Raw genomic sequence first — 23,484 nt, forward strand, 5'->3', positions numbered from 1 at the left:
CACAAGAGACTGGGAGGTGGTGGGGGGACACGTCATCTGTAACAGGCATCACATTAGAGCTGCCCTGCTTTCCTAGGGGGTTCAGGAGGGATGAGAGCCTTTTTACACCAACAGGAATAAAACTGTCTGGGAGGGTTTTTCCATAGACATCACCCCCCATCTCACCTATTCGCTCAGGCCCCAGAATCCACCCAGCCGAGCGCCCTTGTGCCACCAGCACGCCAGGGAGGCTGCTGACTTGTTCTAAGCCAAGCATACGCCCAACTCCCATGCTGCTCTCCTAGCCCAGCATCAGCATTCACACCCTGCTCCCTCCCTCCCTGCTGCATGGAGTGGCTGCTGCCCTGCTCCCAGGTTTGGGCCTGAAGGAGTTTGTTAAGGCACTGCATTCCCAATGAGAAATATGAGCTGGCTGCCATCTAGATCTCCCACTGGAGGTAACATGGCCCAGACCACAGGAGTCCAGACTGAGACTCAGGAGGGCTGGACTCTGCCACTGACCTTGGGTAAGTTGCTTCCCCTCTCTGCGCCTGGTTCCTGTTCCACCCCGTGTCTTTTCCCTTGAGATTGTCATCTTAGAAGTGGGGATTGTCTCCCTCTCTCTGTGCACAGCGCCTGGTCCCTGCTCTGAGCTGGGGCCTCCAGGGGTGTCTACACTGCAGTAAGACTCCCAGGGCTGGCTCGTGTCAGCTGACTTGGGCTTACAGGGCTATAAAATTGCAGTGTAACTTTTGGGCTCAGGCTGGAGCCCACCCATCTATCCTGCGGCCTGAGCCCCAGCCAGCAGACCGGGGCCAGGCACATGCGTTTTACTGCAGTGTAGACATAGCCGAAGTGGTACCGTCCTACAGTGTGGAGAGTGGCTGGGCAGGGGCTTGGGAAGTTCCAGATGGAGCCTCCTCTGGTCAGTGTGCACAGTTCCACCCCCAGCACCTTATGCCACAAGCAGAGCTCAAGAGCAGCACCAGTCAGAGGAGAGTTCCTGGGGAGGCTGGATGCCAGCAGCACCTGCTACTTTGGCTTATTCCTTCATAAAGCCAGAAGAGCAGAAGCCTTTACACCACTGGGTGGCTGTGAGGAGAGGCCGGGTGCATTGCTGTTCGTGAGGCAGCGCATTTGGCTTCAGTCTGTCTCTTTTCACTGGCAACAAAGACAAAACAGCGCAAGAGCTGGTCTGCACGGGGATCTCCTCTCATCAGCAATTTAAATAGCACGAGGAAGCCAGATCAAGAGTTCGTCTACACTACAGCGCCACGGCCGAGCTGCTGTAGCACTGGCCGGCAGGTGCCGCCTACATCAGTGGAAGTGGTTTTTCCGTCTATGTAGATAATTCAGGTGGCAGCTAGGTCAATGGGAGAATCTGTCCGTCAACCTCGCTGTCGACCTAAACTTCACGTGTCATGCACCTGTTTTCACAGCCTGGAGCGACACAGCTAGGTCGCCCTCATTTTTAGGTGGAGACCAGGCCCTTCACCCTAAGCGGCTCCCTTCGGTTGTGAAAAAAACTGTCCACAAACACTAGACCCAAGTGCACACCCACGACAACTGCCTGGGTAGCTTTCAGTCAGTCCCACTGGTTTTCCAGACACACGAGGGGAATGATGCAAATTCTTATGCCTGCTATTTTACAAGATGCTGGTGGGCAAGGCAATTCTCTGACCTCGGCTTTTCTGGATTTTCTCCCTCCCACCCCAATAGTCCTTTTTACACAGTCAGCTAATTAACCTGCAGCTCTAGCTCACTGTAGCAACTGCAGTCAATACGACGCAGGTGTAGTGAGTTTTCCTCTCCACTTGTGATCCTCACTTGGAGTGGTGGCAGGGAGAACAGGCTGAAGAGAAGGAAAAAAGGACCCCCTGCTTTGCCCTGAGCTTCTTAAAATCTTCCTGGGTTTAAAGTTTTTAAGAGGAATGTTGTTTCCCTCCCGTCTTCCCTGTTGCATTGCTATAGCTATTGAAAAGGCTGCAGCACCCCAGGACCTGCTGCATAAGTGCTCCCTGAAGGGATATCCTGGATACCACAGTGTGGGAGAGGACAAGTGTGCCCCTCAAGCACCAAGACGTGTGGTTGGAAAGCACCATAGAGCGTTCCCACTGCTAGCCCGAGCAGGCACAACCCAGCACCATGAAGCCAATGCTGCTCCAAAGACCACACCCGATGAGCGCTCTCTAGCGTGGACATGTCCATGAGCATTCCAGCCACCTCAGGAGGAGCTGTGTTTCATGAGAGTCAGTCCCTCTCCCCACACCCTGCACTGTAAGGTTTGCTAAGCAGTGTCTATCCCAAGCGCTAACTCCTCTGGGCTGGAGCCCACATGGCACTGAGCAGCAAAGCAGGGACCCACAGGGGTGGTACCACTGAACTCAGTGGGATTACTCGGGCACATAAGAGCTGTGATGGATCAGGGTGAGTGTGCTCAACACCTTGCAGGATCAAGCCCCAGTGCATTAATTCTCCCAGCCATTCTGCACTTTCAGTGGCTTTCTATACACCCAAGTAGTATTGAACCCTAACTGTCGGGGTTGTAACATTGCCCAGACCACCCCCACTATCTGCCAATGGCAACCTGTCAAGAGCCACAAAGAGCTCTCTACTGATCTGCACAGTCAGGAGGGTTCTGGGGTTTCAGGCCCGGTTCAGCAGCTGGTCCCTGGGCAGCTCCCTTAACAGTCTTGTGTAGGCCTCACTCGGGAGGAAGGCCAGAGCATGAGCTGAACAGGGCTGCATTCCACTGCTGATCCCCGGGGGCCACGCGTTACTGAAACTGTACCTGCAAATTTCTTTCAGCTTCTTCCAAGGCTTTCCCCACGCTTGCCAGGCTGCTCTCCAGCTGGGCGCTCTGCTTGGCCTTGACTTCCAGATCCCTTTTCATTTTGGCAGCCATGTCCTCCAGATCCGCAGGAGCCTCCTTCGCCCACCTGGCCCTCTCTGTCATCTCTAACTGGATCTCCTTCTCCAGGACCTCCGTCTTGGTGGTCAGCTCGTGGATTTTCTGAGTGTACTCCTCCATGGTGGCCCGCAGGCTCCTCACCTTCTCCTGCCGCTCCCTCTCACACTCCTTCTCCATGTGGAGCTCGCTCTGCCAGAACTCCTCTTCGCCCAGCTCCATCTCGTTCTGCCTGATCAGGTGCTCCAGATAAAGGATCTCGTCTTCCTGGCTGGAGCCCCTGTCCTGCTCCCAGTGCCTGAGGTCCGTTTCCAGGGAATCCCCGTGCACCTCCAAGGAGTGCAGCTGCTCCTGCTGGTGCAGCACAGTCTTAAACAGCTCCTCCTTGGATGGATGGCTGCGACTGGTGCTGTCCTTTGAGTCTACACTGTCCCTCTTGTGCAGTCTCAGCTTGCTCTTGGCAAGCCGATCGCTGGAGCCCATGGGGCCCAAGTTAAAGGTCATAGACTTTTTAGGCTCCCGGGACCTCAGCACCTCTGTGCTGACCGGCCTGGGTTTGATGGGAAGGCTGGCCCGGATGAATGTCCTCTCGGGAGCCTGGGGGGTACTATCAGAGGAAGGGCGCTCGGCCAGGCTGGGGCCCGTCCGCTGCAATATGAACTGCACGTCGTTGGCATACTGTCCACACTTGGCCAGTGACTCCAGAGGGCATTCGTGTGGTAGAAGCTGCCTCTCCTTCTCCCGCAGCTTCTGGATGAGAATGTACCTTCCTGTCTGGCCTGAGAAGAGAACAGATGAGTCACTAGGAGCTCACAGAGAAATGGGGAATATCACACTTGGCAACATTTCATCATGCTCAGCCGCTCCACTCCCACAACCTGTACCCGAGATCCCATCTGCATGAGAAACATGTAGAGCCTCTGGCAACACATCCATCTCTCAGCCCTTACCTTAATGCAGCTCTTCCCCACCACACTCAAAGAGGAGACAACTTACCTGTAACTGGAGATTCTTCGAGATGTGCGGCCCCTCCCTGTATTCCACTGATGCATGTGCACCATCCTCAGTGGACAACAATAGGGATCATCACTTAAAGAAGAACCAGGAACCTGAGGGGAGGGAGGGGGAGGAGACCGACTTCTGCTTCCAGCAAAGACCACCAATGTCAGTGGTTGCAGACAGGCAGCATGTGTTCTTCCCAATGCTGTGTCAATGCACCTCCATCCACGCCTATGGCACCCCTGTCCTTTCTAGCCCAAGGTTACCTATCTGGCTTCACTCCAAGCAGGGGCATCAATCTCACCCCCCACCCCAACTTTTCATAGGCCAATGTACTCCACCCACCCACCCCCGACTTTCCAGGCTGTAATATAATCATATAACATTCTACGTACTGACAACTTTGCCCCCCATTCCCCTGAATTCTTCTGAAATGACACCCCCTGATTCCAAGTCCTAGGCGTTGAAGACTCCCCACTGAATAGCAGTGTTTTCTGCACTAGGAAAATTAAGTCCTGTAATTACTGATTACATACTGCTGGGGCTCCAGGACTCATACCACCAGTTTGTCTGCTTTCAGGATTAGACAACTTAGTGGTGACGATTCCCACGCCCTAGCTCCACTACTATCTCCACCACTGCAGCCACCAGTGGGGAATTACGAGTCTTAAAACGTTCCCTTTTACATGGGTGACCTCAGGAAGGATTAGAACCTGGGTCTGCTTAAAAGACAGATCATGAGCCAGCAGGTTTTCTGGGAGCAGAAACATCACAACTCAGCTTCAAACACTTTCTGATGCTTCTGAGATTGAGTCAGGAGATTTCTAGCCCACAAAGTTTTGGTCCTGAGCATGTGGGTGCTTCTCTACTTGCACTTCCAACTAATGATGCTGCAGGTGGAGACCTGATCTGCAGCATCAGCTCGGAGGCATATGTAACCCTGGTGGAGGGCAGGAGCACATGTTGATGGAAACTTCAGCTGCAATTTTAGTGAATTTCCAAACCACTAGACAGAATCGCCGCTCACCATTACCCGCAGGATATTCGAACAGTGCAATCAGCACTAACATGCACTTCTCAAGTTAGGGAAACTGCAAACACATGCTGGGTGACTCATATGGGGTGCCATGACCTGGCTTCTGCCTGCAGAAGAGCACATGGCCACTGACTATTGTTTGTGTCCGCTGAACATCAGGGGAGGCAGAACCTAGGGCTGTTCTGCATTGCTCAGCATGCTGCCGGGAGGAACACATCGGCCCAGCCCTCGCCTGCCTGCTGTGTGGCTCACTCTCCAGTACAGTGTTATGGAGCTCACAAGCCAGCAGGGCTTCTCACCTCCCTCAGTGCAGGACACTTGTGATTAAGGTGCTGGCCTGGAACTCTGGAGATCCAAGTTTAGCCCCTACACTGTGGGGGTTAGGAGGTAGGGTAACTCAGTGGTTTGAGCATTGGCCTGCTAAACCCTGGGTTGTGAGTTCAATCCTTGAGGGGACCATTTAGGGATCTGAGGCAAAAATCTGTCAGGGACAATACTAGGTCCCTTCCAGCTCTATGAGATAGGTATAGCTCCATAACAATAATAATAAAAAAACCTGCCATGGCCTCTCACTTAGGAAGGCCCCTAGGCTATGTCTACATTGTGGTTGGCTCATGCCAGCTTGCAAGGCTCAGGCTAAGGGCTGTTTCACTGCTATGTAGACACTAGAAAAAGGAAAAATAACCTGAGCTATGCCCCTAATCAAAGCCAGTGGAGTGGCATTGTTAGAGACAGGAGGTTGCCATAGCTGGAAGCCCACGGAACAGGTGTAAAATCAGAATGTTAACAGAGCCTCTGCAGTTTTCAAAGACAAGGTTTTATTATCCACCTTGCTCCTTGAACTGCCTCTTCCCTCTGGGAGCCCAATAGTTGTGGCATTACTGTAGCTCCCATAGCCAGACTGGTGGGTACCCACACCCATCTGACCGGCTATGGGTAAAAGGTATTTATGCAGAGAGATGCCAGACTCTTCTTCCTTCTCATTTCTAGTAATTAATGCATTACTCATGCAATCCCTTCCTTCAACTCAGGCCCCACCCCCAGTACACCTGTAACCCAGCATGGAACCTTCAGTGCAAACAGGGAGTTAGCCACAAACACGGGGACAGAGATGGGTAAGAAGTGAGCAGAATATCCTACCTGGCAGGATGTCTATCGCTCACATTAATGTGTGACATTAACAATTCTCTGATGCAAAAGCTTCTTTTATGACTACATTTGGAAAGACAATATACCAGAGTGGAATAGAGGGAAAGTTAGGAGTGTATCTGAATTCTACTGGGAGGGGACGGGCAGAAAAAAGGAGAGTTAACTGGCCAGTACCCAGGGGAAGCAGAGGGGAGGTTATAAACATAGTCCCATGGCATTGCTGCCAACTTTTAACACCTCACAACAAAGCAGACACTAGTCTGTCCCCTCTACAGTTGCTGTAACATTGAGCAGAAATTGCCAAGTCAGCTGTACTCTCTCCTGGTAAAGTTCACAGTCTTCTTGGGAGAACAAACATGTTTAATTCAGACAGAGGAAACTGGCTCAAACCGAAAGCTGCCTCCATCACCTGGAAGGTCCCAGCAAGTCAGCAGTTTGATGTGGTGCGATGTCCCTCTCATACGAAGACAATTTCTAAAAGTGGTACATTTGTAACCACCAATGCAATTAAACAAACTTGTGATCCCACAGATGATTGTTTGCATCATGCTATTTATGTGGGAAAGATCTAAGAGAATTTTGCTGTGCCCTCCCTGTGGCAAAGACAGCCTCATGCTACCCTGAGGTCTCCTGCTTCCTCAACCAGAGTTTACTGTGCAAATGTGGACACAAATTTAATTATGAAGAGACTGGCGGGTTCTGAGGTAGGGGGAGGGGGTGGAAGCAGGACTATTTTAGTGATCTTACATTTTTAAAAGGTTGAAAGTTAAAACCTGTTATCAAAGAAGAACTGGCCTGGGTCAAGCCTTTTGTGTTAGAAATGTAATAGAGTTCTAGAACTAATCCACCAGGAGATAGTGTTGGCTGTTGGTGACAACACGGGACTGGAGTCAGGACTCCTGGGTTCTAGTCCCATCTCTGCCACTCACTGGGAGACTCCCTGGGGAAAGTTACTTCATCTGTATGTCTCAGTTTCATCCAGCTCCAAAGTGGATAATAATCCTTGACCACATCACAGGAAAGACTTGAGAATGTACAGAAGCACTTTCTCAGGTATTGCAATAAAAACTGAAGTCAGTCATTAACCAAACTTCACTAGACATGGTGATTCAACACATTACTTACCAATAGCCCGTGCCAATGCTATGACCACCTCCTGGCATGTGGTCTGATCTGAGACGCCACACACAACTCGCTGGATACCATCAACCCAGACCTTCAGCTCCATCACCAAAGTTGCAGGGAAATTAGATTCTCTGGACCATCGCAAGGTGGCTTCCCTGTAGGGAAAGAAAACAAGTGCTTGTTTTCACGTGTGCTGTCTGATATAATGTGCCAACCCCTAAACACTTCACAACAATCAAACTAACAGGCATGCAGGATTCCCCTACAGAATGTCCATTTGTCAAAACAGCCAAGAGGCAATTTGTTAATGACAAGAATGGGAGCTAGCCAGCCAATGGAGCCATGTTTCGGGGGCCTAAGACCAGCTAACATTTGACACAGCTGATTTCAAAAAGAGCTTGAGAAGAATACAAGACATTTTAAAGGCAGAGGGAACACACCTTTAATGCCAACATCTCGGTGCGATCATCCCATAGCAGCAAGCGGTATCCCACACTTTACTGGACCTAAAACCAGCTGCTTGAAGCCACTCAGCTCAGCTCTTCGCCCCTCGCCCTGTTCCCTGGCTTCTTGTAAAGACCACCAGAAATTAGTTTGTCTTAAAAGATGTCTCGAGTCCAGGATTGAGCTTAGGTTAAGAGGAATTTGTTCATCCCATTGTAAAGCCAGTAACATGGGCAGGTCTCAGGGAACAGTTCCAGCATCCAACAGATATCACTAGCTTGCACTTTTCACCTGACACTCTCACATTAATCCTGGTTGGAATTGCTTCCTCATAGCTGGTTGTGGCTGCCAGCACTGCCACTGTCAAAGCAGGGGATATGCTACACTCAGGTTTAAGTCCTACTAGACACAAGTCTTTCCCTTGCCAGTTTCACAGGCCACCATCCACCCTGAACAATAAATGGGGATAAGACGTGCAAGTCACAATGACTCCATAATCCACCACTCCCAGACAGCTTCAGAAAGTACTTAATGTATCAGCTAACAGTTAGTTACCTTACCTTCCCCTGCTCCTTCTTTGAACCTCTATCTACATGGGGATTTTAACCATGGGAGAACTACATTTAAACGTCTATGCCCTATTTTAGAACAACTCATTACCACTCGGACACCATAGGAATGAGTAGGGGACAATGCCCAGATGTTGCCAGCTGGCGTGACAAAGCTGGACTGAGATCAGAAACTGTGTTGAACAGTTTATAATTCGATCCTAACTAGGCTCCGGGTGTATACAGCAGCCATAAATAGCGCTGCAAATAAAACCTGCAGCTCTGTTTCAGTTGCTGTTTGCCAACATTCAAATGGACAAGGCTTTGTTCACACCCATCCCACAGATTAAAGGAAGCTTGTGATCACAGAGTCATCCAATCAGAGTGCAGAAACCATTTCATGAAACTTGGGTGACCAATCACAGAGTTTAAAAACATAGAATTGTAGATACGTAGGGCTGGAAGGGACCTTGAAAAGTTATCAAGTTCAGCCTCCTGAACTGTGGCATGGGCAAGTTAACCTAGACCATCCCTGCCAGGTGTTTGTCCAACTTGTTTTTAAAAGCTTCTGATGATGGGGACTCCCCAGCCTCCCTTGAAATCTATTCCAGAGCTTAACTACCCTTGTCATTAGAAAGTTTTTCTAAATCTCCCTTGCTGCAGATTAAGCCCATTGTTTCTTGTCCTACCTTCAGTGGACATGGGGAACAACTGATCACCCTCCTCTTTCTAACAGCCCTTGATATTGGAAAACTTATCAGATCTCCCACCTCAGTCTTCTTTTCTCAAGACTAGACCTGCCCAATTTTTTCTAACCTTTCCTCACAGGCCAGGTTTCCTAAGCCTTGTGTCATTTTTGCTGCTCTCCTCTGGACTTTTTCCAGTTTATCCACATCCTTCCTAAATTATCACTAGGTATTTTCAACTGCCTGTAGGCTAAAATTTGTTCCCATAAAGTGACTGAATAATTAACAGACTCACCAGTAAAACTCACTATTCACAGGCAATTTGGAAGCCGAATAAAGAGGTTAGAAGTTGAGTAAATTGTTCATTGCAAACATTTTAGCTAGTGCTGGCATGATTTGGCTCGGTCTACATTGGCCAGCCAAAATGCGCTCTCCCTCAGTGTTTCCTTGTGCTTCCAGTCAGTCTGTCTCCACCTGTTGTCACTTGTCTTATATCTAGATTACAATCTCCTCAAGACATGACTGTCTTTGTTCTGTGTTTGTACAGTGCCTGGTATACCAGGGTCTACTCGACACTTGGGCTCCCTCGGTGGTTCTGCAAAACAAATACATAATGGGTCTGCACCTTGTTTTGGTTTATTTATGGTGTATTTAAAAGATCTGAGGTGTTTTCCAGCTTCTGCTTTTAGCTTTAGAAATATGAAAAATGTCAGGTCGCTTCTCCCTTGTTCTTGCTGGGTGAAGCAAGGCAGGAAGCACACTAGATGCCCGATACTAATCGACACAGATTACATGAGCCACTTATCAAACAACAACAACATTCATATGGTCTGAATCAGCTTCACATCAAAACTATGAAAAGAATCCTGAGTGAGGACACCTTGAGCTGCTACTCACACACTGGAATCCTAACTAGAAAGCCATTCTGCTGGACACAGTGCCACACCTTGGAATGTCCCCTGCTGTCAGCCAAAGCAAACTCCAGAAATAGTGCTTCACCCAGGAAGAGAACACAATGCTCGGAGATGCCTAGAAAGTTGGGGGAGGCAGGTTCAACTCAACTGGCTAAATGCTTTGAATTCCTCTCTCATTACACCTAGGAACTCATGGTTCACTATCTCTAGGTGACTAACTCTGACATCTTAACTATTCACAGCTGTTGCCAGAAGACTGGGAAAAGGCAGGTGTAACTAGAAGCATGAGTGTTTAAGAGAATGCACTGCATATGTATCTTCAAGTGATGGATGAACTACAGAATGTTTGGAGACTTAGCCAAAGTCTATCTGAACCACAGGCACCGACTTTCCAATGTGCTGGCAGGTGCTCAACTCCTGGCTCTGCCCCAGGCCCTGCCCTCATTCCACACCTTCCCAAAAGGTCCCATCCCTGCCCCACCTCTTCCTGCCAGGGTCTGCCCCCACCCCTGGAGCACACTGCTCCTTGCTCCTCTGATCGCAGCGGGCGGGAGGTGCTGATTGGCGGAGTCTGCCAGTGGGCGTGAAGCCGATGGGGAACTGCCGGTGGGTCCTCAGCACCCATTATTTCCTCCCCCATAGGTGCTTCAGCTCAGGAGCACCCATGGAATTGGCACCTATGATATGAACTCTCTGCTCTACACAAGGGCGACGGCAGCCCCGCCGAATGAGGGAGATTCCACAACCTTCTGCTCTAGTTGGGTGGGCAGGACCACCCCAGGAATAGCTCTTCCCTACAGGATTTCAGTAGTTTCCCAAGCCAGCAAGGGCTGAAGTATGTGATCAGGGAATTAAAAAACAAACAAACAAACAAACAAAAAAACCACCACTTTGAAAAATACTTGGTTTGTGTTTAGGGCAAGGATGGGATGAGGGAAGGAAGCAACATTTGAAAGTTATTAATTTCTATTACAGTAACCCTTAGGAACCCACTGAAGAACATAAGAACAGCCATACTGGGCACAATGAAGGTGCTCTAGAGGGAATGAACAGAACAAGTTATCATCAAGTGATCCATCCCGTGTCACCCATTCCCAGCTTCTGGCAAACAGAAGCTAGGGACACCATCCCTGCCAATAGCCACTGATGGACCTATCCTCCATGAACATATCTAGTTCTTTCTTTAACCTTATTATAGTCTTGGCCTTCACAACATCCTCTGGCAAAGAGTTCCACAGGATCAATACCCTACTGGGCTAGGAACCAAACAGACATAACTAAGTTAGCCAAAGCTACTAGGGGAACTAACTCATGGAGACAGTCACATTATACACAGCAGTGAAGTAGTTCTGCTACAGGCCCCCTTGTCTCCCCAAAAATTTACATCTGACTGGAAGGAGCTGGTTTTAAAACACTCCATGATGAATTCTGGCTGTTCTATCATGGTGTGAGTGACCAGCGTGGATGGGGCTGAGTTAGAAATGGGCACAAGCTGCTGCTTTCAGATCAAGATAGGACCTTTTAGCAAGATTGGACATGAGTTTCATAGTTTGGACTCATCTCTAGCCTAGAAGAGAGTCTCAACTCCATTAACCCCCTTCCACAACAGCCAGAGTACAGACCAAGTTACTACTGGAAACTGGTTCAGGCTATTTAAAAGAGGTTCCGGTTTCCCAGTCCAGCACATACAGAACCCAGAATAAGATGGCATCCCAGTGTCTGGCTGGGTAGTGGCTGCTGCATTTTTTCTGGCAATTAGTTCTGGCTGGAAATCTGTTTTTTTCTCCCGCAACGATAATGCCCAGGTATTTCTGCTGAGAGCATGGGTTCTCGTGAGTTAGTTGGATTTATTCTCTCTTTTTATTTCAATTACTCCAACAAGTTGGCAACAACTCACTGGGGATTTTCCAGGCAATAACTGAAGCAGGAAAAGCAGCTCTCAGTCATTCTCCCCACCCCAGCAGTGGGGCGTAAAGGTGACGGGATAAGTATTTTCAAAAGTGTATTGTTTACTCCCAGTTATCTTTATCTGGGAGGAATAAAGAGACCTTTACAGAACAGCATAAGCCATTAAAAGGTTTCCAACATGTACCAGAGGAGTGTGCTAAAGAAAACCTCAGAGCTCAGATTGCCTTTGACAAACTCATCACTGTAGAAGGTCTTTGGGTATGTCTACATCTACAATTTTGCAGCGCTGGTTGTTACAGCTGTATTAGTACAGCTGTATAGGGCCAGCGCTGCAGAGTGGCCACACTTACAGCAACCAGCGCTGCAAGTGGTGTTAGATGTGGCCACGCTGCAGCGCTGTTACACACCGTGGGGAAGGAGACCTGCTTGGAGCGGGGGTCGGGAAACGCCAGAGCACACCGCGGGGAAGGAGACCTGCTTGGAGGGGGGGGTCGGGGAACGCCAGAGCACACCGCGGGGAAGGAGACCTGCTTGGAGGGCAGTGGAGTTTGCTTAATTACCAGAGAGGCTTCCTCAGGTATGCTGGGATACCTGCTTATTCCATGGAGGTCAACAAAAATGCTGGTGAGTGTCTACACCTGATGACCAGCGCTGGTGATCCAGCGCTGGATCCTCTACACCCGAGGCACGACCGGGTGTACGGCCAGCGCTGCAAATAGGGAGTTGCAGCGCTGGTAATGCCCTGCAGGTGTGTACACATCCTAAGTTGCAGCGCTGTAACCCCCTCACCAGTGCTGCAACTTTGTAGTGTAGACAAGGCCTTTATCAGAGTACCCCACCAAGTTTATCGGTGTCTGAGTGAAACTCACTACTTAATGCTTTACAGTGAGACACTGGGAGGTCATGTCTATACGCAGAAGAAAATATCAATTTAGAATAACTTTTCCAGTACCCTGACCCCAGGTTAGAAGAGAAGGGTACTGGGACTCCTGCTCCCATAAGTTTCAAGATCTCCCCACCCTTACCATCTAGCCACAAAGAAAGTAGTACAATCACAACCTCCTGAAAGCTGTTGCGAAGGCCAGGCTGAGAACCCGTGTGTTAATGCACATGTTTGACTTAGCATGAAATTGCCCTTACTGTTGACAAGGACAGTTGTGTTTAAGGGCATATTAGTTGGTCCTGTTAGTTAGTCTGATTTGACAGGATCCAATTAGCAATAGCAAGTTTGCATCTTTATGTATATCACATGGAAGGATTGGAAATGCACAGGTTAAATACTGGGGATCACCCAGCAACCATGAAGACCTGAACAGAATGGTTAGCCTGAGACACTGCATGGCTGGCAGCTTTTGAAGATGCTACTCGTCCTCTGCCCCATGTCTTGCCTCTCTCCCAGGCCTGTCCTACCCTGTTTGATGATGGGTACCAAACACAGCTCCCTGACTGGGCTGAAAACGGCTGTCTCCCTGGCAGAGACAGGGTCCAGCACCCATTTTAGCAAAGAGTGGCAGACTTTACTCTCACCATGCTAGAGCCTGCCAAAGCTAGCAAGGCATCTCTTTTCAACTCCAGCTGAGTGGGACTGGGTGAGCAGCGTATGACACTGGTGTCTGTACTACACACACAACCCATAAGTCCAAAGCAGCTCTTTGCATTATCTGCATTTCCCCCCACCCCTCATGAACCCCACCTCCCTAGTTCAGGGGATGCCTTTTCAAGGTCAGGGAAGTAATCAGGATGATTAATGTGAGAGACAGCCTTTTCATGGCTGCCTTGATTTACAAGGCTATGGCCACTGCTAGTATGTGGAGGAGGGTGGGAACAGCCTTCAGACAGCAGTCTGCCAGTCATCTCAGCAGCTTGTTTGAATGCATCACTCCCTGGGTGAGGGTGGGGATGGAGGAATCCTGACCACCTGCGCAGAGGAGGTATTAGCAGAGCTTGGTTCATTCATGAATGAAAGTGGGGGGCGGGGGAGAAATCTTCCCTAAAACCAAACCCAGCTCTGAGTCCAAAGAAATGGCCTTGATGAAGGTGTGGTTTCTTCAAGCTCTCACCCAAGGACACGTACATCTGGTCACGCCAACAGAGCGACAGATGTGTCAGTACTCTAGGTTTCTGCATAGGGCAGGGGAGGCTTTACAGGGGCCGTGGAGAAGGGTTTCATAGGATGTGTCCCATTTCGGATTTTCTGGCAGCAGCTGCCACATCCATGTTCAAGGCCCAAATTCTCCTCCCAGTTAATGGGAGTTTTGCTGCTGACTTTAATGCAAGTAGGGCCTGGCTCATTGTGAAGCAGTTTCCCACTTCCCTTTCTGCTCTCCTGCAGTAACAGTCTCCACTAGACCTTGCCTATACTTGCCCAGGAAATCTGGACCTGGACAAAAAATAATTACCCCCGCCATACAGTCTCTTCCTCATTTTAAGTGAGGTCTCTCTTTCACACACTCATTTCGTCTGAGGTGGGAGGTGTCTCCATTTCAGTTTCACCTTAGACACGTTCTAGAGTTGACCTACTTGGGTTTGACGTGTCTCCCATGGATTCTAGTTTGTGTGTGATCACTGGTTCTTTATGTGGTAAGATCTGTCTTGGTTTTGCACATTCTGCAATAGTACCACCATCTGCTAGCATGAAGACTACTGAGGGGACGGAGAGTTACCTAGCATGCTGTGGTTTTTCACCTTCTTTCCAGTAGGCAGTATACATTACGCTCACTAATCTTTGATAAATTGGCTCTTGTAGATCCCGACAGCCAAGCACCTGGAACAGTCCTAAGACTTAAACTGACCTACCAAGGATTTTAAATATTTGGGCTTGTGCCCTTTACCATGTACAAAGACAGGCCTGAAAGATGAGTCTTTTAAAACTTTCCTCACCCTGCTTTTGCTTTTTTAAAACCCTAGAAAGTCAGCTCTGGTTTTCCCTGGATTTGCTCAGGGGGCCTATAGGTTGCCTTGGAGAATGTACATGGTGAGCTCTCATGGCTTACCCCAGGAGGCTCTCAGACTGGGGTCTACGGAGAGCTCGCTGCTCATATGATTCTAGCTCCTTCTCATTTCCAGCTCTACAAAAGGCAGCTAAAAATAGTTTCTTAACATGGCTTTTCCACATGAGCCATCGCTTTAGTTGCCACAGGCCTATTACTCTGTCAGCAGGAGGGCATGGTGTCCACAGGACAGTCTTTCTATTAGGACGTGCTGCATACAACGATCGAGTGCATGAGAGGAGGGCTGCATGAGGGAACTAGATGTGACAGACACTTAGCTTTGGTTAAAAAATGTATTTCTAGGCCTTCTTCCATGCAAAAAGCCTTAAAAACAAGCCTGACACAAATAGACTCTTAGGCCTCAACGGAACAAGCAGCTGAGCCCAATTCAAGCAGCACACCTGGGATGATAATTTGTTGCATTCCTGCAGTGCTTAATAGCCCCAACTAAGATCAAGGTCCTAATGTGCTAGGTGCTATATATACACTAGTACGGGATGATCCCTGCTCCAAAGAGCTTACAGTCTAAATAGACAAGACACTGTCTGGTGCGAGGGGAAATAGAGGCACAGAGAGGGGAAGTGACTTGCTCAAGGTGATACAGCAAATCAGTGGCAGAACAGGGAATAGAATCCAGTCTCCCAAATCCCAGTACAGTGCTCTATTCGCTGGACCTCCACTGCTGCGGAGAGGATTCCTTCCACCCCAATTTTTGATGATTCTGTCAAAGAATCATCATGTCAACCCTCCCCAAAGTCAGTTTTTTACAGTGATGCAATAAATGGCAAATAGGAAGTCAGAAAAAAATGGTTCCGCAGGCTTTCCCAGACTGGTGGCTCTCGATGATGCTAAAGAAACGCAAGTTATTACAATGCAAGCCTAAAAGACTCTTTTAGGCTTGCATTGTGGTGGGGCTCTTCCGATTCTAAGGAGTTCGCCAGTTTTTCTCCACAGGTTTCTATGGGACCATGGTCCTTAAATTAGGCAATGGATGCTCAACGCCAACAGTTTCATATGGAAATAAACAGACCGTGTCTAAGAGGAGGCAAGTTGCAGATAAATATGATGCTGTAAGATGGACAGAGGTATTGAAAACTGAAAAGCTTTACTGCTATGCAATATTCATAAGACTCCCAATAGTGACAAGCTATTTTCCCAACACTTAAGGCCTTAATCGAAGTTCCCTTATTTCAATGGCCTTTGGATCTGGCCCTTATTTGGGAGAACACCATAGCTTATGTGCGTGCATCACTCTGGTTTCCTGCAAATTCGGCTGTGCCAATGCTACTCTCCACGATGTGTTTTCTCCCACAAGGCCCAATCCCAAACATGCCAAGCACCTTCTGAAGGGGGCCAAGGACCTGTTGCTCACCATCCTCAATTCCCATTGGCTTCCTCTCTCAGGAGATGGTCTGTGTACAGCCACCGCACTGTATTTTTGTGCTGGTAGGCACAGAGATAAAGACTGGGCAGTATTTTTTGAACTAGGCAAGCACAACTTTTCACAGTGAGTGGTTAGTATCACAGCTGCCTTCTTCCCCACACGAAGAGAGTCAATACACTCGTGTCACAGCTCATTCAGCATGACCCATGGAAACTCGCAGCCCGGCTGCCCAAGCACAGCTACCGAGTCACGCTGCTCAGGAGGATGCACAGTCAACACTTAGGCTATAGCATCTGAGAGCAATCCCTCTGACACGATTCCAGCCCCGGTGCTGAGCCATTGCCTCAAACCTTAATGCAGAGCACAGCATTCAGCCAGTGACCCCAAGGAAAGTCAGACTCATAACAACTAAGGACTTGTTTCAGTTTGTAACATTTCCCATCCTCATTACCAAGAAACTAGGTTCATGCTGGGCCATTCTCCCTAGTAACAATCCAGTGGCACAAGAACAAGAAATACGTATTTCCACTGCTGGGAAAGTCTGCAAGAGAATAAGATTTATGCTAGTTTTTATTTACCAATCTCCTGTGCTGACTGGCTCTGGTTACTTCACCCCATTCTCATAGGTTTCTGAGATTGTAATAGTAGCTGGAGTCAGTCTTTGGGCCAGAAGCACTTTTCTCATTTCTTGCTTCCCCCTTCGTGCTTTGTTAGAATAAAGGAGACATCCCTGTTAGTCTGGATGCAGCGCTAAGTCTGCAATTGTATCCTCCTCGTTCGTACCCTTTCCTTCACGGCCAACTTTGCAGGAACAAAGCTCTAAAAGAGTCACCTGCCCCAGCTGCAGCCCAGGATGTCTTCCATAATGGCATCCAAGCTGCAGATCCTCTAAGGCACTGCCCAAGTCAGACGTCCACATGCACAAGCAAAACCAGAGCACAGGAAGAGCCACACTACGCCAGCTGGTACCATCTGCTTCCAAGCCCACCACAAAACCCTTTCGTCAGAGTGGGTTAGTCACATTGAGAGCAGAACCCAAGAACGTTTTTCAGGAGACACTGACTCATGGGTGACTCCGGATCCACCTGTACCAATCATCCCTGCAATGACGTAGCCACACACATGCCTCAGAATTGGAACCGCACCTGGGCTTGCTACCAAAGCCACTACTTGTCAATACCACCCAAGGCAGTATCAGCCCATGCCAGACTTTCCCTCACCCAGTCTCATTCTGCATGATTCAGGCAGAGGAGAAGATGGAGCAGCAGGGATGCCAAGTAAACAGACCTGGCAGTGTAGGAGTCAAACGATCAGGAGGGAGGAAGAATACATGTGATGAGAGATGGGGGGCAGAGCAAGAGAGTAAGCCGATACGGGAGGGAAGATGAGGGTAGACATGGAACGGGGTAAGAGAAGACACACCAGCCAGAGAACCCCAAGCTAAATATTAAAGTTCTCAGCTCCGTGGGAGGAACAGGACTTGGAAAGAAAGGAGGAGAAGGAGAAGAATCAATATTTGCCCACACAGAAACCTCAGCGACTATGGATTTCCTTCACATAAGATAATATCAGCTAGACTGCAAATATGGTCTGGGTCTTCTTCTAGGACTTCTATCTCACTGTATTATTTCTCAGATGGATGGTGGTGACGAGCTCCCTCCAAACCCACAACGTTGCTTGCACTGTGCCTAAGCACCTTGTTATCAGCCTACTGGTATCGCTTCAGAAGGCAACGGAGAGCAAGGTCCACAAAATTATGAGTTTATGTCACTTGTAGAGAGACTGGCTTAGTCTCTCCTCCCCAAGGAGGTCTGCTGTCTTAAAGGGATAGTGTCAATTTACGCCACGTTGATATTTTTTATCCTACTATCGATATAACACACAAAACTACAATTGAAAGATTAGAGGAGAAAAATACTTCCTCGAATCTTCTACACTTGGTAATACATCAAATAGCTCACTTCACAGTTTACTGTTGGTGCAAGTCTCTGAGTCAGTGACGGAGAAGAGAAAAACATTTAAATAAATATGACGTTAACCCCTCCTCCCCTCAAAAAGGCACAGGGATTTGGGGCAGGTGTAGTACCTCAACCTACACTTCAAGTGGATAGTGTTCCTTTAATCCATTTGTAATCCTTCCCATGCCTGCATGTCATATTTCCTAAATGGATTGTTCTGTAGCAATGTCAAGTTAGAGGCATCAGAATTTCTTGGAAAGCATTTAACAACTGAATAGACCATCTGGTTGCTACACACCCTCTCGCTGTCAGGTGGAGGAGGGAGATTAGCTCACACATTTGGTCTTCACGGCAAAAACTGGTTCCTTGTTACGTGGCAGTGCCTATATGACTGCCGAAAGTATGTACCTTGATATGGCTAGGCAAGGTCAGTCCTATACCCCTCATCTGCAGCTGACCCTGTCTAGCTACACTGCATTACAAACTACCTGTGCCTTGTCTCCACCAGGATTTTACAGTCTGACAGGTATCGCTGTTTTGCAGGGAAGACATAGCTATCAAAACACACACAAAAATCAGACTCACTTGCCGTTCTCCGATAGGCGACGAGGAAGCCTTGTGCGTACCAATCTACTTCCAGACACACACAGCTGTTTTCATGCCATGGTAGCAAAGTTTATTTTGTGCATGTCAGAAAAAATTGTCTAGCTCTATTGCCATTTGCTATAGCTCTATCCAGCTGACTACCTCTGGCAATCATTAACCCACATTCCTCCAGAAGTCTCCCTCCCAGGGCACAAATGGGGGTGGGGGAAGGGGAAGAAAAGAGATTAAAAAAAGCCAGCTGAACTGGAGCTAAATCACAAAGCAGAGTGACTAACAATTCTCTTCTGTTTATGGCTAGCATAAGACTCCCTCCCCCACCCCAGGTAAGACATTCCTGCACAGTGATTCTCCGCCCTGGCATATTTCTGTGAGGAAGCAATACCAGCAGGCAGCACGGACAGGGAACAGACCAAACCGACCTCCCGTGTCTCCCTAAGCACAGAAGTTAAAACTTTGCGGATTGTGTCGTTTGGAAAAAAAACAAAAACAAATACATCATCTCTTCTGCCTTCTACACCAGCCACCGACATCTCCTTGAAGCCCTCTCCATTCTCTTCCTGATTCTCTTCTCCACTGGTGCCCTCTACAATCGCCCTTAGGTGACCTTATCAACTGCCCTGGTTTTGTACCACTTGTGCACCAAAGCCTCAAACCCATCTGCCCACCCTTGCCCTCTGCCCAAGCTGAAGACAGATCCTTATGGAGATCCCGCCACTTCCTTGTACTAAACGTGGCAAAAATTAAACTCACCGTTCCTCCAACACCCTCTTCCGCATCCCTGTTATCGTCTCCTCTAAAACAGCGTTTTTCAAAGTGCGGGTTGCGACCAAGTACTGGGTCGTGGCACATCAGGCACTGGGTCGCTCTAGTCAACACTGCCAACCGGGACGTTAAAAGTTCCTTCAGTGCTGCTGCCCAACTACCTGCTCCGCTATTGCGTTGTGCCCGGAAGCTGCCAGCAGTGGGTTGGGCTTCTAGACGGGGGGCCCCTGCCCCGAGCACCAGCTCCGCACTCCCACTGGCCAGAGCTGGGGTGGGTGGGGGGCTGGGCGTGTGCCTGTGGGCAAGAGACGCGCGGAGCCACTTTAATGCCTCTGCCTAGGAGCTAGATGTGCTGCTGGCCGCTTCAGGCGCAGCGCAGTGCCAGGACAGGCGAGAAGCCTGCCTCTGCACCCCCGCTGACCGGGAGCCGCCAGAGCTAAGTCTGTGCCCCAACCCCGTATCCCTAAGCACCCCCAAACCCAGAAACCCTTACTGCACCTGAAACCCCTCATCCCAGCCCCATCCCAGAGTCTGCACTCCCAGCCCAGAGCCCTGACCCGTTACTGCATCCCAACTCCCTGGGACAGCCTATAGCCCCCTCCAATACCCTGAACCCCTCATTCCCGGCCCTACCCTACCCTGCAGCCCTCACCCCAACCCTCTGGCCCAGCCCGAAGCCCCTCCCACACCCGAAACCCCTCATCCCCAGCTTCACTATTTTCTTCAATTGGGTCCCCAGGAAAAAAGTTTGAAAACCGCTGCTCTAAAACGTCTCATTGCTCAGCCTCCTAATGCTGGGGTTGCCTTTGCCTCCTTCTCGTCTCGCCCCCAAACGCTCTCTGGTTCTTTTTGTTGCTTCTCCCTCTAAAGGCCTTTCTAAAATTCATCCCTCACCCAGTCCCAAGATCAGGCTCTCTCCTGTCCCTCCACGACTCCCCTCTCCTCAACCGAGCCAACATGCAGCACCTAACACAAACACTTTCCCTTCCTCCTGCCCTGATCAAAGCACCTCTCTCCTCAAGGCCCTTCACTGATGGCCTAGGTGTAAAAAGAACACTTCGTCCTGGGTACCAGGGCTCTGCCCCTGTCTAACTGCCTCTCAAACAGATTGTTTATGTGCACCCAGGTCATGAAGCAATCTGGATCACTCTCTCATGTGACCTGTCCTCTTCATTATTTACCACTCTCCCAGTCCGTGTGTCATCTGCAAACTATCAGTGATGATTTTATGTTTTCTTCCAGGTCATTAATATAGATGGTAATGGCAGAGAGTCAAGAATCAATCCCTGTGAGACCCCACTAGAAATGTACCCATTCAGAGATGACTACCCATTTACAAATTACATTTCGAGTCCTGTCAGTTAGCCAGTTTTAAATCCATTTAATGTATGCCATGTTAATTTTGTATCATTCTAATTTCTTAATCAAAATGTCATGTGGTGCCAAGTGAAATGCCTTACAGATGTTTAAATATATTACATCAACTCTATTACCAATCAAAATTTTAGTCTTGTTAAAAAATATCAAGCTAGTTTGACAGGATCTATTTTCCATAAATTATGTTGACTGGCATTAGCTACCCTCCTTTAATTCTTAATCAATCAGCTCCTATATCAGCCATTACATTATTTTGTCTGGGATCAATATCAGGCTGATAGGCTTGTAATTACCTGTGTCATCCTGTCTACCCTTTTTAAATGTTGACACAACATTAGCTTCATTCCAGTCCTCTGGAACTTCCCCAGTATTCCAAGAGCTACTGAAAATCAACATAATGGACCAGAGAGCTTCTTGGCCAGCTCTTCTAAAATTCAGCTACAAGCTATCTGGGCCTAAAATGGTGAATTGTATTCTGCACTGAAAGCATTTGATCTTCAAAGTGAATGTGGCTAAGGCCAAAGACATAAAATGAATTCAGCATTACAGTGAAATCCAAGGTTACAGGAAGCACAATGGAGTAGCACTGAAAGAAACAACCTACTTGATAGTTGTAGATGTTTGTGCAGTAAACTTTGGAAGAGGCAAATATTGGGACTCCTCCTGGGCTACATTTTCTGAGGAAAACGGTCTGTTATTTTTTAATATTAACTACAATCGGTATGTAAGGGGAAGTAGGTGGAAGTGTAATATTTTTAACTTCTATCATGTACTTCAGAAGTAACATTTGATTTTAGCTCTGCCTCAGCTGTAGATACTTTAAAACAAAAACAACGCACACACTCTCCCCTCCTTGTGGCCTCCAGCTGTCTATTATCCAGAAGTTCTTAAATCTTCCCCAGAAACAGGAGTTGAAGAAAATCCAACACTCGAGTCATATAGCAATCTCTCCCAAATAAGTACTGTCAACATCAAATTTTAAACTCTCATTATAAGATACCATATTAAGTTTCTAGGTTTGTGAAGGTGACCTTCCAAATGCAGTTCCAGTACCTCTGCTGGTATTCACAGCTTTGCACCAGGCTGTAAAACCCAGATCAGAATTCCCTCAATTTTCAGGGATGCTATTCAGAATCCTGTAGGTAGCACTGAAACTGACAAGAATTGGGTCAATTTCTCATTGCTGCTTTAAAAAGCTATAAGCAGCACACGGACAGGCAGTGGACCTACCATTGTGGACTCCCAAACAGAGATTAAGGGAAGGAGAGAGTGCAAGACATTTCCACAGTATAGCAACAAGCAAGAGACCAACCTGCTCGACATGGAAACATCAGATTTTCCTAGCTACATCACTCAGAGCTGTGAAAAATTTCACACCTTGAGTACCATCATTAGGTCAACCTACTCCCCGGTGTAGACGCAGCTAAGTTGATGGAAGAATTCTTCGGTCAACCTAGCTACTGCCTCTTGGAGAAGTGGATTAACTACATCAATAGAAAAACTCCTTCTGTTAATGTAGGAAGTGTCTACACTAGGGAGCTGCAGCAGCACAGCTGCACCACTGTGGCTTGTGAAAGTAGAACGAATTATATTGTAGAAGTAGAATGAATTAAAGAAATGCTGTATGTTCCTTTAAGCAGGAATGATGAATGTTGAAATAAAGTTGTCAGGAAGAGGAACATTAAGGATTGAACAATAGGTCCACTTAAACCAACAGTGGGACATTAACAGGAGTTAGTGAGAGTTAATAAGGACATAAGATATGTGTCTAGCCCCATGTAAACTTATCAGTTCTGCTCCCTTTGTAATCTTGTTAATTTTGCACCCTTTTATCTGTATAAATAAGGTGGTGTGAGTCTTGTATAGCACTCACATTTTCTGGGTGTATTAGCAGAGCGCTTTTGCTAACAAACAGAGTGGTCTGACAAACTGTGAGTCCTGAGTCTGACTTTGACAGGCTGTACACACTGTAGCAACTGTAGTAGCAGCAGCAAAGACCATACCCCACTCTCAGGAGCAAGAGGTTTAGAATGGGGGACAGAGAAGAACACGAGATGAGTTTGGAGGCCCTTTGAATTTGTCTAACGTTCACTAGTCAAAGGCTACACACTACAGATGAAATTCTCAAGCAACATCTAGGGAGAGCACCCTGGAAGGAATCCCAGCAGCTCCAAGGGTATGTGTTTTGCATTAGGACACTGGGATCCCTATCTTTCTCATTAGTCTTTGTGTTAACAGGTTTAGTCTGCTGTCAAGATTCACGGCCACCAGAGAGGATTTTTGGGGGGACAGGGAAAGAAGTGGGAGAAAGATAAACGGTAGAGATGGACACATGCTTTCTGCATGAGTTAAGTTTATTCAATTCTACAGTTGACATCTTTCAAGCAGTAATCACACAAACTTTTCTAAAGCTACTAAGCACGTGTTCACTTCCTACAAGTAGGCGGAGAAAGAGGGCAGCTGGGGCCACTTAATTCTTCTCCAATCTACATTTGCCAATTTTGTTACAATCCTTGATCTATTCCCAACAGACGTGGGCATGCTCTCTTACCATGTACGGAACATTTATGTTCTTCAGACTGCTTCAAGCACATCTACCAAAAATCCCAAGACACCCTTCCTCAGGCACAAAACCAGCTGACAGAACAGGCTCTGCTCACCAAACTGCCTTTTCAGCATAGCCTCAGCTTGTAACAAGATGAGCCTCGATC

The 23,484-nt window shown here is 48.1% G+C and overlaps 1 protein-coding gene across 8 annotated transcripts in view; it reads right to left on the reverse strand.

Moving 5' to 3' along the window:
* RASSF7 (Ras association domain family member 7) overlaps positions 1-23,484 on the reverse strand; it is a 148,569-nt gene that overhangs the window by 11,369 nt on the left and 113,716 nt on the right. For 7 of the 8 annotated variants that reach the window (XM_030560699.1, XM_030560696.1, XM_030560697.1 and 4 more), the window contains 2 exons: positions 7,197-7,351; positions 2,771-3,666 (listed from right to left, as the gene is read on the reverse strand). In XM_030560699.1, the coding sequence (XP_030416559.1) occupies positions 2,771-3,666; positions 7,197-7,351 (1,051 nt within the window). Of the gene's footprint in view, positions 1-2,770; positions 3,667-7,196; positions 7,352-18,613; positions 18,663-23,484 lie in introns of those variants that run through there. The other variant, XM_030560703.1, reaches the window with a different exon arrangement.

This window comes from Gopherus evgoodei, chromosome 4, assembly GCF_007399415.2.
Source record: "Gopherus evgoodei ecotype Sinaloan lineage chromosome 4, rGopEvg1_v1.p, whole genome shotgun sequence".
NCBI lineage: Eukaryota > Metazoa > Chordata > Testudines > Testudinidae > Gopherus > Gopherus evgoodei.